General features: G+C 39.5%; 1 protein-coding gene across 3 annotated transcripts in view; it reads left to right on the forward strand.

The window, feature by feature from the left end:
- The window catches only part of IFT43 (intraflagellar transport 43), a 130,246-nt gene that overhangs the window by 69,432 nt on the left and 43,020 nt on the right, over positions 1 to 17,794 (forward strand). For all 3 annotated transcript variants that reach the window (XM_064292781.1, XM_064292779.1, XM_064292780.1), the window contains 2 exons: positions 478 to 510; positions 1,229 to 1,275. In XM_064292781.1, the coding sequence (XP_064148851.1) occupies positions 478 to 510; positions 1,229 to 1,275 (80 nt within the window). The remainder of the gene's footprint in view (positions 1 to 477; positions 511 to 1,228; positions 1,276 to 17,794) is intronic.

Below are 17,794 nucleotides of genomic sequence, written 5' to 3' on the forward strand. Positions count from 1 at the left end.
CTTAAGAGGAACTTCTGACGCAACATCATTCCTAGGGCCTTCTGGTCGTTCATGCTGAGGCTACAGAAAGACAGGCCCTGAGCCTGCAGCCTGGACTTTCTGCTTCTAGGAAGCAACACATGCTAACAGCTAGCAGCACCAAATAGGACCCAGGGCCTTAGTCATAGGAAGGTGCTCTGTAAATTGGTCAGTTAATTGGTGAAAGAAAGAAGGACATCATATCATCCATATCCATTTGAGTTTTGAGCTTCTCACGTATCCTGCACTTAAGCTTAACAATTTAATTTGGAGTTACATTGAAATAAGACTATAAGAAGGCAGTACAGTGTCTGTAACTCTCTCATACTGGGTATGGAGCTTGGCCTCTAAAGAGGGATCCAGACAAGTAAAGCACTTGGAGTATACTAATTTGTCCCCCAACATATCACCCAAATGCATAAGACTAGTGAGTTCTCATAATCCTTTTCTTTTTTCCAGGTTTGGAAGGAAGGCTTCTGAAGAAATAGAAGAGTATGTTTCCCATATTCTTACGGTATTCTTTGGTGACCTTTGTCAACAGTGCGGTCTTGGTGGTCGTTATCTATTCAGCCTTTGTTGAACACAGCATTCAAAAACAGACAGTGTGAATCTGGCTGTGGTCTGGGGCTGGGTTTAGGCCTATTGACTGAAGGGTTTAGCTAATGCTGCTCCCTCAACTAGAAGTCTAGGCTCTGGCATTGATGCCCAGGCTTTGGGGTGTTGGGTACAAGAGGAATTTCAATAGAGGGAATAGGAGCAAATTAGTATATCTTGTGTTTTATTTGCTTTTTAGAATTGTGTCCAGGTATGAAGATAGTCACCTGTGAGTGTTGCTTTATTGAAATAGACGGGCAAAAACAGCCCTACCTTTCTAAGCCTAGCCTTCTCCTAAGGCTTATATCAAAAAGAAAGGAAGAAGGGTTCTAGATAAAGGTGAAGTGTCAAGGCAGGGCCACCTGATTTCCCTACTCTGGGGGAGCAGGGAACACTCATATCCTAGTCTGTGTGGTGCTGCGTTCTGGAGGGGTGCATTGCATAGCCTGTACAGCTGCACATGGCAGGCCCAGTTGCCTAATTGAGTTTGACCAAACAGATGGAAGTAAGAGAGTCCAAGAACATTTTCATCTAGGAGAAAGAATGGATATAGTAAAAATTTTGACAGTTTGTGTTTTAAACTCATTTTCTGATTTTCCTTTCTTTTTGGGAGCAGTCATCGCCTCAGACAGCACAGTCTAGGTGGATCAGATGATGGAGGAGGTAAGATGCTCCTGAAGGAAGTCACAGGGGCTTCCAGGGGTCCCAGAACACCCAGAGTATTTCCTAGGCTACGGCTAAGCCACTGTTGTTGTGGCCTTAGTAAAAACGTTTGCAGTGGCCACAGCACATCGTCCCAATCTCCATGCCTTGCTAAGTGCTGCTGCCTCTGCCTGGAATACCTCACCCTGTCTTCACCCAGATAAACCTCCTCTTTCTTCAAAACTCAAGTGAAGCATCCCCTTCTCTGAAATGTCTTCCCTTCCCATCCCACTTCCTGTCTGACTTTGTTGTCCTTCCTCTGTGCTCGTGTAGCCTCCTGAGCAAACCTCCATTGTTTATTACGTGCCAGGCTCTGTTTTAGCAGCTTGTATGTGCTAGAGCATTTAATCCTCCCAACAATCCTATGAGCTAGGTACTGTTATTGTCCCCATTTTACAATAAGGCACAGAGAGGTTAAGTAGGCTGCCCAAGTGACCAGAACCAGGGTTTAAGCACAGTTAGGACACAAACCACTTTAACTCTGCTGGCTTGATTGTTTTTCACACCAAGCTCTGAGCTCCTTGGTGGCAGACAACATGTCTGTTTACCTCTGCTTTTCCAGTGCATGACACATAGTGGTCAGTCAGTGGCTGACTATGTAATTTAAGGTGGCAAAGCACTAAAAAGGCCAGCACCTGGAGCAAAGCCACAGTTCCAAACTCAAGAGAAAAGGTGAAGTTTGTGTCTACCTTTCAAAATAAACCTTCTTGAGGGGGGATTATACTGAGGGCCCAAATTAGCAAAGCCTTATTTTTTTGACCCACATATTTACCATTTCCACACTCTTTCATTCTTTGTGCAGATCCCAGTTTCCATCTGGTATCACTTTCCTTCAGCCGGAAGAACTTCATTTAGCATTTTCCTAGAGCAGATCCTCGGGCAGCCAGTTCTGTCAGCCTTGTCTGAAAATGTCTATTTCACCATCATTTTTGAAGGATATTTTCACCAAATGTAGAATTCCATGTTGATGCATACTTTTTTCTTTTAGCATTTGTATTGGTTCTGATGAGAAGACTTTGGTCATTCTTATCTTTGTCCTCTTTATGTAATTTTTTTTTTTTACTTGCTGGCTGCTTTTATGATTTTTTTTTTTCCTTTACCAGTTATTTTCAGCAATTTGGTTATGATGTGCCTTGGTGTAGTTTGCTTTGTGTTTATCCTACATGAGTTTCATTGAGCTTCTTGAGTCTGTGGGTTTATAGTTTTAATCAGATTTGAAAAATTTCAGCCATTATTCCTTCAGATTTTTTTTCCCCCTCCTTCTTCTGGGATGCCTGTTAGAGGTGTGTATGTTATATAACTTGATATTGTTCCACAGGTCACTGAGGCTCTGTTTATTTATTTTCCTCTGTGCTTCAGTTTGGATAGTTTCTATTGCTATGTCTTCAAGGTTACTACAATTCTTCTATAATACTTAATCTGCTGTTAAATCCATACAGTGAAATTTTTATTTCAGATGTAAGCTCCATTTGATTCTTTTATATTTTCTTTGTATTTCCTTACTTTGTTCATGTTTTCCTTTACCTTTGAACGTACTTAGAGTAGCTGGTTTAAAGTCCTTGTTGACTAATTCTAACATCTCTATGTTTTCTGCATTCGTTTCCATTGACAGATATTTCTTTTGGTTACAAGTCATATTTTCCTGCTTTTTCACTTTACTAGTACTTTTTTTATTAGTTGCCGGACATTGTGAATGTCATTTTGTTGAGTGTCTAGGTCTTACTTTCCTTTAAAGAGAATATATTTGTTTTGGTAGACAGTTAACTTACCTGATCAACTGGAAAATACTGAGAATTATTTTTAAACTTTATTAGGGTAGGTCTAGGGTACCACGAGTCAGATCAGAGGCTAACTTGATGGCAGCTAACCACAACAAAGAGTCAGTTTAGCCCTATGACTATGGTGTCTCTACCGAGTTCCTAGTTGTTAAATAAGGTACCTTCACTCTGGCTGGTTGGAGCTGAACCTTTTCCAGTTCTGTATAAGCTCTGGAAATGGTTTGGCTTACACCTTCCTGTTTGTGATTCTTTGCCCTGCCTTGTGGAGTTTCACCCTGCACCTACACAGCTTAGTATTCAGTCAGACTAGATTTCTGGAACTCTTCTTCATAGCTCCCCTCTCTATCATACTCTGCTTCTCAAATTCCAGTCACCATCGCCCTCCTACTCTTCGGTCTCTGTCTTCTGAACTCAGAGAGACCTTTATGCTATGCTTGAGGTACCCCTTCCTGTGCCAGAGTCCCGGAAGTACCTTTAGGCAGAAAGCCAGGGTGGTCATAGGGCTCACATCATTTGGTTCCCTTCTGTCATGGATCACAGTCCTGTGCTCCTATTGTCCAGTGTCCTATATTAACTGTTTCACATATTTTTTCAAGTTTTCTAGTTGTTTAGAGTGAGAGCTCAAGTAAAGCACCAGCTACTCTGTCATGGCTGGAAGTAGATCCTAGTTCCTTCTTTTAACACCTTTGTATCTGACTACAAAGTGAAGGAGCAAATCAAGTCTGTCAAACTTGGATGATTACTTGTGCCTTAGTTGCCTCCCAGGATTGGGGTTAGGGTCAAAGAGGAGATTTGTGAAATATTCTGGGATGGTGATTAAAATACAGATTCCAGAAGCCACTTGCAAACCAGGAGCGGGAGCTGGACCTAGGAATCTGTGTTGATTTAAATTAACTCCCTAGATGGCTATTTTGTGCACAAGATTTTGGCAGTGTTACTTAAAGCCAGGACTAGGGACGGCGGAGGGATAGAGTCCTGTAAAAAATTATTTCTGCCTTTTCTTATTCCAAAGGGATTTTAAGATAGAAGGGTAGTCACTGAGGTCAGGAATCCAGCCTACACTCTAAGATTTAGTAAGACTTTTTGACCTTTTGCGCATACTGTCATAATTCGTCAGCATTTTCTTTGCTTTTCCAACATCCCTAATTGACAGGTTCATTTGTTTTTGCCAGATCTTTCTTTTTAGTTCCATGCATTAAACTCTTTTTAGTTCCCAAACTTCTTTGTCCACTAATAATTTCCAGTGATCCTATTAAAGAAGGTATCCTGCATTTCTAGGTGCATTCCTGGACAGGTACCTAGGCTGTCTCTGGCAGCTCTGGTGGCTCAAGGATTGGAGACTCCTGATCTGCCTGTCCTCACAGATTGTCAGAGGGTGACCATCCAGGAGGACGTGCCAAAGGACACAGGAAGCAGGGTCCCTGCCAGACATTAACAAAGCTGGTAGGTGGTTGAGGAAGCATTGTGCATGGAAATTGTAATGGCTAATAACTGAGGAACTTGTTGACAGAGGAGCAGCGATTCAGGAGCCTCAGAATTGAACTGGGGCAGGGGACGGCGTAATGAAGGCAGGTGATCTGCAGCTTGAGGATCTAGCGAGCCTTGAATGGTGCTTACAAGTGAGTATAGGGCGAGTTGTTTCCCTGTAGTCTTTTTTGGACAGCTTCAGTCCCCAGTTGCTTGTGTATTTGTTCAGAACACCAAGAGACTTGAATTTTAAGTAAGAAAACATTAAATTCAGGGAAAAGACTTTAATGCTCTTTGGCAGAAACTTCCAAATGGAAACACAGAAAACAATTAAATTCATGATCCCTAGAGAAAATTTACTCAAATCGTATTCTTCTCCAGGCTTCTCCCCACCCTCCTTGAGCCTCTTCCCAGCTCCCTTCAAAGGATTTCTGAAATCCCACTCAAATGTCAAAATGCTGCGTTTCAAGAAGTAACTGTTACATGCTAGAGCAAAACATTTTGAATACTAAAGTTTGCACACGTTATAAATGCATATTGTTAGAAGGGAAACCCTGGTGGCGTAGTGGTTAAGTGCTGTATGGCTGCTAACCAAAGAGTTGGCAGTTCAGATCAGCAGACGCTCCTTGGAAACTCTATGGGGCAGTTCTACTCTGTCCTGTAGAGTCGCTATGAGTTGGAATCGACTCGACAGCACTGGGTTATCGTTAGAAGCTGATGCTGGCTGCCATGTGGTATCATCACTTTAGAATCAGACTGTTGCAACTTTAAGGAACTTTTATGGAAACTTGTCAATTTACGTGTTAAGAAATCAAGGCTTAGAGATTAATACTCAAAGAGCAGAACTCAAAGAGAAACTCTGGCCTCCTGACTCCTAAGTGAACACTCACCTCTCATGCCATGGCACCCACCAACATCACTGCCAGCACTGTTCATTACCAAACACTGACCAGGAGTCAGCAACTAAGCCTGCTGTTTTACATGTTTTGTCTCTTAAATTCTCCAAACCAATCTGTGGAGATACCTTTTAATGGACTTCACTGAAGTAGGATTTACAAAAAATAAACTGCATCCACTTAAAAGCATACAATTTTTGAGTTATGACAGATATAGATACACCACGAAACCACTGCTGCAACAAAGAATGAAGATACAGAACATTTTCCTCACCCACAAAAGTTCTCTCATGTTCCCTTACAGCGCACCCCTCCTCTGCCCCGGCCCCGGGTAACTACTGCTCTGCTTTTTGTCACTATAGATTAAAAAAAAAAAGAATTTTATATAAACAGAATCATATGTGTATATTCTTTTGTGTCTGGCTTTTTTTACTTCGTGTAATGATTTTGAGATTCATCTAGGTTGTCATGTGTATCATTAACTTGCTCATTTTTTTTTTATTAACTTTTATTGAGCTTCAAGTGAACGTTTACAAATCAAGTCAGACTGTCACATATAAGTTTATATACATCTTACTCCGTACTCCCACTTGCTCTCCCCCTAATGAGTCAGCCCTTCCAGTCTCTCCTTTCGTGGCAATTTTGCCAGCTTCCAACTCTCTCTATCCTCCCATCCCCCTTCCAGACAGGAGATGCCAACACAGTCTCAAGTGTCCACCTGATATAATTAGCTCACTCTTTATCAGCATCTTTCTCCTACCCACTGTCCAGTCCCTTTCATGTCTGATGAGTTGTCTTCGGGGATGGCTCCTGTCCTGTGCCAACAGAAGGTTTGGGGACCATGACTACCGGGATTCCTCTAGTCTCAGTCAGACCATTAAGTCTGGTCTTTTTATGAGAATTTGGGGTCTGCATCTCACTGATCTCCTGCTCCCTCAGGGGTTCTCTGTTGTGCTCCCTGTCAGGGCAGTCATCGATTGTGGCCGGGCACCAACTAGTTCTTCTGGTCTCAGGATGATGTAGGTCTCTGGTTCATGTGGCCCTTTCTGTCTCTTGGGCTCTTAGTTGTCGTGTGACCTTGGTGTTCTTCATTTTCCTTTGCTCCAGGTGGATTGAGACCAATTGATGCATCTTAGATGGCCGCTTGTTAGCATTTAAGACCCCAGATGCCACATTTCAAAGTGGGATGCAGAATGTTTTCATAATAGAATTATTTTGCCAGTTGACTTAGAAGTCCCCTTAAACCCTGGTCCCCAAACCCCCGTCCCTGCTCCGCTGACCTTTGAAGCATTCATTTTATCCCAGAAACACCTTTGCTTTTGGTCCAGTCCAATTGAGCTGAGCTTCCATGTATTGAGTGTTGTCCTTCCCTTCACCTAAAGCAGTTCTTATCTACTAATTAATCAGTAAAAAACCTTCTCCCACCCTCCCTCCCTCCCCTCCTCGTAACCACAAAAGTATGTGTTCTTCTCAGTTTATACTATTTCTCAAGAACTTATAATAGTGGTCTTATACAATATTTGTCCTTTTGCCTCTGAGCGAAAGCTCAGCATAATGCCTTCTAGGTTCCTTAACTTGCTCCTTTTTATTGCTAAGTGGCATTCCATTGTATGGTTGTATGGAAGTGCCACATTTTGGTTATCCATTCACTTGTTGATTTGGAGTATTCATTATCCCATCTAAAAGATTAGAAGATTAAGGCAAAGAAAGGTAACTTTGCCCAAAGGCACACAGCTAGTAAATGGCAGTGTCAGGATTTGAATACAGATCTTAAGTCCAGGGTTCATGCTGTTATTCTCCGGGCTATAGTGAATGGTATGATCCTCAGATATGTTGGTGTCTCCTTCCACAAGTAGAGTGAATTAATGTCAGGTCCCAGGTTTGGAATGTAGAGTGCCTAGCATGATTACTTGGGATGCTTAATAGAATTTCATCAAGAAAGGAAGAAGGTTATCTATTTTCAAAGAATACATCTAGTATTTTTTCCCCTTCATAAACTTGGAATGTGAAATTTGTGATTTGGCCTTTTTTTTGTTTGGCTCTAGAGGTTTAAGGCATAAAATCCTTTCTTGTCGGAGAGCGTACTGGATTTTACCTTCTAGGCGGGACATCTCTTTCGTAGCATAAATCTGTTTTCCATGCAGTTATGCTTGAGTCCTTTCATGGGAAATCAGTTCATATGTCACACTTCACACTTGACTTAGTCCATTTCACTGTATGTGAATGTTTAGAATCCATTATGCAGGAGGAATCATATGTTACATATAACTAGTTTCTAAAATTATCTTTGCTCAGGGAATTACTTGGTTGACTAGTGAAGGCTGCTCCTTTGAACTTAGAATAACCGGTGGGTAGGGAAAGCGAATGATTCCCCTGAATCATCCATGTACACTCATTCAGCAATGACGTGAAACAGATCTTGGACACCAAAATCACATCCAGGTTCTTTGAGGTCGTCAGGGCCAGGAGCATTATCACACGGGAAGGGACTGATAGTTTCCATATACTTGGTAGTGGTGGGTCTTTGGGGAGCAATCTCAAAGGAGAAGATGAATCTTGGAGAATAGAAATGATGACCTAAGGTCCAGGGCTCTTCCAGGTGGTCATTCTCTTTCATACGCTAGCATTAGAGATTAGATTTTTTGTTTTAATTGTACTTTAGACGAAGGTCTCACCAAAGTAGAATGTAGAACATTTTCTTTATAAACTATGTTATATCATTTGAGCTAGATGTTCCCCAAGACCATGGTCCCCACAGCCCTCAGCCCAGTAATTTGGTCCCTCAGGGAGTTTGGATGTGTCTATGGAACTTCCGTGACCTTGCCTTGGACAAGTTATGCTGGCTTTCCCAGTATTGTGTACTGTCTTACCCTTCACCAAAATTACTACTTTCCTATTGTCTATTTAGTGTTTTTCCATCCCTACCCCTCCTCTCCCTCATAACCATAAAATATTGTTTCTTTTTGCATGTAAACTTTTTTATGAGTTTTTATAGTAGTGGTCTCATACAATATTTGTACTTTTGTGACTGGCTTATTTCACTCAGCATAATGCCCTCCGTATTCATCCATGTTGTGAGATGCTTCTCAGATCCATCATTGTTTGTTACCGTTACGTAGTAGTCTATGGTGTATATGTACTATAGCTTGTTTATCCATTCACCTGTTGATGGGCATCTAGGTTGTTTCTATCTTTTTGCTGTTGTGAACAGTGCTGCACTGAACATGAATGTGCATATGTCTATTCATATGATAGCTCTTATTTCTCTTGGATATATTCCTAGGAGTGGAATTGCTGGATCATATGGTATTTCTATTTCTAGCTTTCTAAGGAAGCGCCATATCGTTTTCCAAAATGGTTATACAATTTTGTATTCACACCAGCAGGGCGTAAGGGTTCCAGTCTCCCTGCAGCCTCTCCAACATTTGTTATTTTCTGTTTTTTTGATTCGTGCCAGTAATGCCGGAGTGATTTTGATTTACATTTCTCTAATGGCTACCGGGAAACCCTGGTGGCGTAGTGGTTAAGTGCTACGGCTGGGAACCAAAATGTCAGCTGTGGGTATGGGGCAGTTCTACTCTGTCCTGTAGGGTCCCTGTGAGTCGGAATCAACTCGACGGCAATGGGTTTTGGTTTTTTGGTTTTAATGGCTAGTGATCGCAAGCATCTCCTCATGTGTCTGTTAGCCACTTGAATGTCTTCTTTGGTGAAGTGTCTGTTCATTTCCTTAGCCCATTTTTTAATTAAGTTATTTATCTTTTTGTTGTAGAGGTGTTGGATTTCCCTGTAGATTTTAGAGATTAGACCTTTGTCGAATTTGTAGTAGCCAAAAATTTTCCCAGTCTGTAGGTTCTCTTTTTATTCTTTTGGTGAAGCCTTTTGATGAGCATGTTTAATTTTTAGAAGATCCTAGTTATCTAGCCTATCTTCCAGAATTTGTGTGTTGTTAGTTCTGGTTTGTATCCTGTTAATGCCGTGTATTAGGGCCTCTAGCATTGATCCTGTTTTTTCTTCTATGATCTTTATAGTTTTTGGTTTTATATTTAGGTCTTTGATCATTTTGAATTAGTTTTTGTGTATAGCGTGAGGTATGGATCCTGTTTCATTTTTTGGCAGATGAATGTCATGGATTGTATTATGTGCCCCCAAAAATGTGTGTATCGGTTGGGCTGGGCCATGGTTCCCGGTATTGTGTGATTTTCCTATATGTTGTAAATCCTGTCTCTATGATGTTAATGAGGGAGGATGGGCGGCAGTTGTGTTAGTGAGGCAGGACTCAACCTACAAGATTGGATTGTGTCTTGAGGCAATCTCTTGAGATATAAAAAGAGAGTAGCAACCAGAGAGACAGGGGGACCTAATACCACCAAGAAAGGAGTGCCGGGAGCAGAGCGCATCCTTTGGACCTGGGGTCCCTTTGCAGAGAAGCACCTAGCCCCGGGGAAGATTGATGAGAATGCTGGCAGAGAGAAATCCTTCCCCTGGAGCTCACACCCTGTATTTGGACTTTTAGCCTACTTTACTGTGAGAAAATAATCTTCTCTTTGTTAAAGCCATCCACTTGTGGTATTTCTATTATAGCAGCACTAGATGACCAAAACAATGGATATCCAGTTTTGCTAGCACCATTTGTTAAGAAGACTGTCGTTTCCCCATCTGATGGACTTTGGGCGCTTGTTGAAGATCAAGTGACTGTAGGTGGATGGATTTACATCTGGATTCTCAATTCTGTTCCATTGGTCAAGGTATCTGTCGTTGTACCCGTACCAGGCTGTTTTGACTACCGTAGTTGTATAGTAGGTTCTGAGGTCAGGTAGTGCGAGTTCTCCTGCTTTATTATTCTTCTTCAGTATGCTTTATTTATCTGGGACCTCTTCCCTTTCCATATAAAGTTATTGATTAATTTTTCCATCTCTTTAAAGAATGTTGTTGGGATTTGAATCAGGATTGCATTTTCTTTCTAAATTGCTTTGGGTAGAATTGTCAATTTCCCAATGTTCAGTCTTCCTGTCCATGAGCATGGTATGTTTTTCCATTTATGTAGATCTTTTTTGGTTTCTTGTAGTAGTGTTTTGTAGTTTTCTTTGTATAAGTCTTTTAAATCCCTGGTTAGATTTATTCGTAAGTATTTTGTTTTTTTAGGGGCTATTATAAATAAATGGTATTGTTTTCCTGATTTCCCTTTCATCATTCTCTTTATTGGTGTATAGGAATCCAACGGATTTTTGTTTGTTTATCTTGTATCCCGCTACTCTGCTGAATCTATTAGTTCAAGTAGTTTTCTTGTGGAGTCTTTTGGGTTTTCTATGTATGATATCGTATCATTCACAAATAGGGACAGTTTTACTTCTTCATTACTGATTTGGATGCCCTTTATTTCATTTCTTGTCTTATTGCTCTAGCTAGGACTTCCAGCACAATGTTAAATAGGAGTAGTGAAAAAGGGCATCCTTGTCTTGTTCTTATTCTCAAGGGGAATGTTTTCAGCCTCTTTTTCTCCATTAAGAATGATGTTGGCTGTTGGTTTTGTATAAATGCCCTTTATTATGTTGAGGAATTTCCTTTCTATACCTATTTTTTTGAAAGTTTTTATCAGGAATGGGCGTTGGACTTCGTCAGATGCCTTTTCTGTGTCAATTGAGATAATCATGTGATTCTTTTATTTATCTAGTGGATTACATTGATTGATTTTCTAATGTTGAACCACCCTTGCATACCTGGTATGAATCCTACTTGGTAGTAGTGTATTATTGTTTTTATATGATGCTGAATTCTGTTGGCTAGAATTTTGTTGAGAATTTTTACATCTATATTCATGAGAGATATTGGTCTGTAATTTTCTTTTTTTGTGGTGTCTTTTTGGTATCAGGGTTACCCTGGCTTCATAGAATGAATTGGCAAGTATCCTTTCCTTTTCTATGTTCTGAAGTAGTTTGAGTAGTACTGGTGTAACTTCTTCTCTGAATGTTTGGTAGAATTCTCCAGTGAATCCATTCTGGACCAGGGCTTTTTTTGTGTTGTTGGAAGTTTTTTAAATTACCTTTTCAATCTCTTGTTATGGGTCTGTTCAAATCTTCAACATCGTTTTGTGTTTAGTTTGAGTAAGTAGTGTGTTTCTAAAAATTTGTCCATTTCTTGTAGGTTTTCAGATTTGTTGGAGTAGTTTTTCATGGTACTCTGTTATAATCCTTTTTATATCAGTTGGGTCTGTTGTAATGTCCCCGTTTCATTTCTTATTTGGGTTGTTTGTGTCCTCTCCTGTTTTTCTTTTGTTGGTTTGGCCAGTGGTTTGTAGATTTTGTCAATCCTTTCAAAGAACCAACTTTTGGTTTTGTTGATTCTGTTTTTCTGTTCTGTATTTCATTTATTTCTGCTCTGATCTTTATTATTTCCTTTCTTCTGGTGGCTGTGGGCTTCTTTTGCTGTTTTCTTTGTATTTGTTCAAGTTGTGTAGATAATGTTTTGATTTTGTCCCTTTTTTGATGTGTGCATCTACTACTGTAAATTGACTTCTGAGGACTGCCTTTGCTGTGTCTCAAAGGTTTTGGTATGATGTGTTTTCATTCTCATTTGATTCTAGGAATTTTTTTATTCTCTCTCTGATTTCTTCTGTTACCCAGTGGTTTTTTTTTTTTTTTTTTTTAAAAAGCAGGGTGTTATTCAGTTTCCATGTAATTGATTTTTTTTTCCTTATTCTTCCTGTTATTAATTTCTACTTTGATGGCATTGTGATCAGAGAAGGTACTTTGTATTATCTCAGTGTTTTGGATTGCTCCGTGACCTAAGATGTGGTCTATCCTGGAGAACGTTCCATGTGCATTGGAAAAGAATGTATACCTTCCAGGTGTTGGGTGGAGTGTTCTATATATGTTTATGGGTTCAAGCTGGCTAATTGTGGCCTTTAAATCTTCTGTATATTTGTTGACTTTCTGTCTAGATGTTCTGTCTTTTATCAAGAGTGGTGTGTTGAAGTCTCCTACTATTATCGTGGAATTGTCAGTTTCTATTTTTAGTGGTGTTACAGTTTATATATTTTGGAGCCCTGTCACTGGATGCGTAGATATTTATTATGGTTATGTCTTCATGCTGGATTGTTCCTTTTATCTTTATATAATGCTCTTCTTTGTCTTTTATGGCATATTTTGTTTTAAAGTCTATTTTATCTGAGATTAGTATTGCAACTTCTGCTCTTTTTTGGTAGCTGTTTGCTTAATATATTTTTTTCCATCCTATGGTGGGTTATGATTTTAATAAATTTATATCTTTGTTTCTAAGGTGTATTTCTTGTAGACTGCATATTGATGGATCCTGTTTTTTTAATCCATTCTGTCACTCTCTGTCTCTTTATGGGTGCATTTAGGCCATTTATGTTCAGTGTAATTATTGATAGGTGTGAGTTTAGTGCTATCATTTTGCAGTGCTTTTTTTTGTGGTGCTGTTTTCTTTGTTCCTCTTAACTTTCCTGTGCTGAATTCCTTTTGTTTGTGGATTTTTTTTTTTTCATTTATGCTGTTTTTATACATTTTGTTTTTACCGAGACTTTATGTTTTTCTTCTTTATTTTGGTAAGTAGATTTGTTAACTTTCTTTGTGGTTACCTTGAAATTTACCCTTACATTCCTAGGTTTGAACCAGTCTATTATTACTTGGTATTACCTTGCCTTAGAAAGTTCTATACCTATGCCATTTATTCCCTCTTTTATTGTTCTGACATTGCCATTTACAGATTAATCTCTCTGGTTCCCTCCCTGTTGTAAATCTTTTGGTTTTGAATAGTCCTTGAGAGTTCATTTCCTGGGTTGGTATCTGGCTGGTGCAACCTTGTGTCCTGTCATCTGATGGTGTTTGTTTGTTCTCAAACAGAAAGGACTTCCTTTAATAATTCTTGTAAGTTTGGTTTGGTTTTTTACATATTCCCTTAATTTCTGTTTATCTGGAAGTGTCCTAATTTCACCATCATATGTGAATGAGAGTTTGCGGGAATTTTATTCTTGGTTGTTAATTTTTTTCTTTCAAAGTTTTATATGTGTTATTCCATTGCCTTCATGCCAGCATGGTTTCTGAGTAATCAGAGTTTAGTCTTATTTTTCTCCCTCTGTATGTGACTTTTTGCTTTTCTTGAGCTGCTCTCAGGATTCTTTCTTTGTCTTTGATTTTAGTGAGTATGATTATGATATGCCTTGTGATTTTCTTTTTTTTTTTTTTATAATAACTTTTATTAAGCTTCAAGTGAACGTTTACAAATCCAATCAGTCTGTCACATATAAGTTTACATACATCTCACTCCCTACTCCCACTTACTCTCCCCGTCTTGAGTCAGCCCTTTCAGTCTCTCCTTTCTTGACAATTTTGCCGGCTTCCCTCTCTCTCTATCCTCCCATCCCCCCTCCAGACAAGAGTTGCCAACACAATCTCAAGTGTCCACCTGATATAATTAGCTCACTCTTCATCAGCATCTCTCTCCCACCCGCTGACCAGTCCCTTTCATTTCTGATGGGTTGTCTTCGGGGATGGTTCCTGTCCTGTGTCAACTGAAGGTCTGGGGAGCATGGCCGCCGGGATTCCTCCGGTCTCAGTCAGACCATTAAGTTTGGTCTTCTTATGAGAATTTGGGGTCTGCATCCCACTGATCTCCTGCTCCCTCAGGGGTCCTCTGCTGAGCTCCCTGTCAGGGCAGTCATCAATTGTGGCCGGGCACCAACTAGTTCTTCTGGTCTCAGGATGATGTAGGTCTCTGGTTCATGTGGCCCTTTCTGTCTCTTGGGCTCTTAGTTGTCATGTGGGCTTGGTGTTCTTCATTTTCCTTTGCTCCAGGTAGGTTGAGACGAATTGCTGCATCTTAGATGGCTGCTTGTTAGCATTTAAGACCCCAGACGCCACATTTCAAAGTGGGATGCAGAATGATTTCATAATAGAATTATTTTGCCAATTGACTTAGAAGTCCCCGCAAACCATGCTCCCCAGACCCCCGCGCTTGCTCCCCTGACCTTTGAAGCATTCATTTTATCCCGGAAACTTCTTTGCTTTTGGTCCAGTCCAATTGAGCTGACCTTCCATGTATTGAGTGTTGTCTTTCCCTTCACCTAAAGCAGTTCTTATCTACTGATTAATCAATAAAAAAACCCTCTCCCCCCCTCCCTCCCTCCCCCCCTCGTAACCACAAAAGTATGTGTTCTTTTCAGGTTTACTATTTCTCAAGATCTTATAATAGTGGTCTTATACAATATTTGTCCTTTTGCCTCTGACTAATTTCGCTCAGCATAATGCCTTCCAGGTTCCTCCATGTTATGAAATGTTTCAGAGATTCGTCACTGTTCTTTATCGATGCGTAGTATTCCATTGTGTGAATATACCACAATTTATTTAACCATTCATCCGTTGATGGACACCTTGGTTGCTTCCAACTTTTTGCTATTGTAAACAGAGCTGCAATAAACATGGGTGTGCATATATCTGTTTGTATGAAGGCTCTTGTATCTCTAGGGTATATTCCTAGGAGTGGGATTTCTGGCTTGTATGGTAGTTCTATTTCTAACTGTTTAAGATAACGCCAGATAGATTTCCAAAGTGGTTGTACCATTTTACATTCCCACCAGCAGTGTATGAGAGTTCCAATCTCTCCGCAGCCTCTCCAACATTTATTATTTTGTGTTTTTTGGATTAATGCCAGCCTTGCTGGTGTGAGATGGAATCTCATCGTAGTTTTAATTTGCATTTCTCTAATGGCTAATGATCGAGAGCATTTTCTCATGTATCTGTTGGCTGCCTGAATATCTTCTTTAGAGAAATGTGTGTTCATATCCTTTGCCCACTTCTTGATTGGGTTGTTTGTCTTTTTGTGGTTGAGTTTTGACAGAATTATGTAGATTTTAGAGATCAGGCGCTGGTCGGAGATGTCATAGCTGAAAATTCTTTCCCAATCTGTAGGTGGTCTTTTTACTCTTTTGGTGAAGTCTTTAGATGAGCATAGGTGTTTGATTTTTAGGAGCTCCCAGTTATCGGGTTTCTCTTCATCATTTTTGGTAGTGTTTTGTATTCTGTTTATACCTTGTATTAGGGCTCCTAGGGATTTCCCAATTTTTTCTTCCATGATCTTTATCGTTTTAGTCTTTATGTTTAGGTCTTTGATCCACTTGGAGTTAGTTTTTGTGCATGGTGTGAGGTATGGGTCCTGTTTCATTTTTTTGCAAATGGATATCCAGTTATGCCAGCACCATTTGTTAAAAAGGCTGTCTTTTCCCCAGTTAATTGACACTGGTCCTTTGTCAAATATCAGCTGCTCATACGTGGATGGATCTATGTCTGGGTTCTCAATTCTGTTCCATTGGTCTATGTGTCTGTTGTTGTACCAATACCAGGCTGTTTTGACTACTGTGGCTGTATAATAGGTTCTGAAGTCAGGTAAGGTGAGGCCTCCCACTTTCTTCTTCTTTTTCAGTAGTGCTTTGCTTATCCGGGGCTTCTTTCCCTTCCATATGAAATTGGTGATTTGTTTCTCTATCCCCTTAAAATATGACATTGGAATTTGGATCGGAAGTGCGTTAAATGTATAGATGGCTTTTGGTAGAATAGACATTTTTACTATGTTAAGTCTTCCTATCCATGAGCAAGGTATGTTTTTCCACTTAAGTATGTCCTTTTGAATTTCTTGTAGTAGAGCTTTGTAGTTTTCTTTGTATAGGTCTTTTACATCCTTGGTAAGATTTATTCCTAAGTATCTTATCTTCTTGGGGGCTACTGTGAATGGTATTGATTTGGTTATTTCCTCTTCGGTGTTCTTTTTGTTGATGTAGAGGAATCCAAGTGATTTTTGTATGTTTATTTTATAGCCTGAGACTCTGCCAAACTCTTCTATTAGTTTCAGTAGTTTTCTGGAGGATTCCTTAGGGTTTTCTGTGTATATAATCATGTCATCTGCATATAGTGATAACTTTACTTCTTCCTTGCCAATCCGGATACCTTTTATTTCTTTGTCTAGCCTGATTGCCCTGGCTAAGACTTCCAACACGATGTTGAATAAGAGTGGTGATAAAGGGCATCCTTGTCTGGTTCCCGTTCTCAAGGGAAATGCTTTCAGGTTCTCTCCATTTAGAGTGATATTGGCTGTTGGCTTTGCATAGATGCCCTTTATTATGTTGAGGAATTTTCCTTCAATTCCTATTTTGGTAAGAGTTTTTATCATGAATGGGTGTTGGACTTTGTCAAATGCCTTTTCTGCATCAATTGATAAGATCATGTGGTTTTTGTCTTTTGTTTTATTTATGTGATGGATTACATTAATGGTTTTTCTGATATTAAACCAGCCTTGCATACCTGGTATAAATCCCACTTGATCAGGGTGAATTATTTTTTTGATGTGTCGTTGGATTCTATTGGCTAGAATTTTGTTGAGGATTTTTGCATCAATGTTCATGAGGGATATAGGTCTATAATTTTCTTTTTTTGTAATGTCTTTACCTGGTTTTGGTATCAGGGAGATGGTGGCTTCATAGAATGAGTTGGGTAGTATTCCGTCATTTTCTATGCTTTGGAATACCTTTAGTAGTAGTGGTGTTAACTCTTCTCTGAAAATTTGGTAGAACTCTGCAGTGAAGCCGTCCGGGCCAGGACTTTTTTTTGTTGGGAGTTTTTTGATTACCGTTTCAATCTCTTTTTTTGTTATGGGTCTATTTAGTTGTTCTACTTCTGAATGTGTTAGTTTAGGTAGGTAGTGTTTTTCCAGGAATTCATCCATTTCTTCTAGGTTTTCAAATTTGTTAGAGTACAATTTTTCATAATAATCTGAAATGATTCTTTTAATTTCATTTGGTTCTGTTGTGATGTGGTCCTTCTCATTTCTTATTCGGGTTATTTGTTTCCTTTCCTGTATTTCTTTAGTCAGTCTAGCCAATGGTTTATCAATTTTGTTAATTTTTTCAAAGAACCAGCTTTTGGCTTTGTTAATTCTTTCGATTGTTTTTCTGTTCTCTAATTCATTTAGTTCAGCTCTAATTTTTATTATTTGTTTTCTTCTGGTGCCTGATGGATTCTTTTGTTGCTCAGTTTCTATTTGTTCAAGTTGTAGGGACAGGTCTCTGATTTTGGCTCTTTCTTCTTTTTGTATGTGTGCATTTATTGATATAAATTGGCCTCTGAGCACTGCTTTTGCTGTGTCCCAGAGGTTTTGATAGGAAGTATTTTCATTCTCGTTGCTTTCTATGAATTTCCTTATTCCCTCCTTGATGTCTTCTATAACCCAGTCTTTTTTCAGGAGGGTATTGTTCATTTTCCAAGTATTTGATTTCTTTTCCCTCGTTTTTCTGTTATTGATCTCTAGTTTTATTGCCTTGTGGTCTGAGAA

This window comes from Loxodonta africana, chromosome 10 (genome assembly GCF_030014295.1).
Source record: "Loxodonta africana isolate mLoxAfr1 chromosome 10, mLoxAfr1.hap2, whole genome shotgun sequence".
Classification (NCBI taxonomy): domain Eukaryota; kingdom Metazoa; phylum Chordata; class Mammalia; order Proboscidea; family Elephantidae; genus Loxodonta; species Loxodonta africana.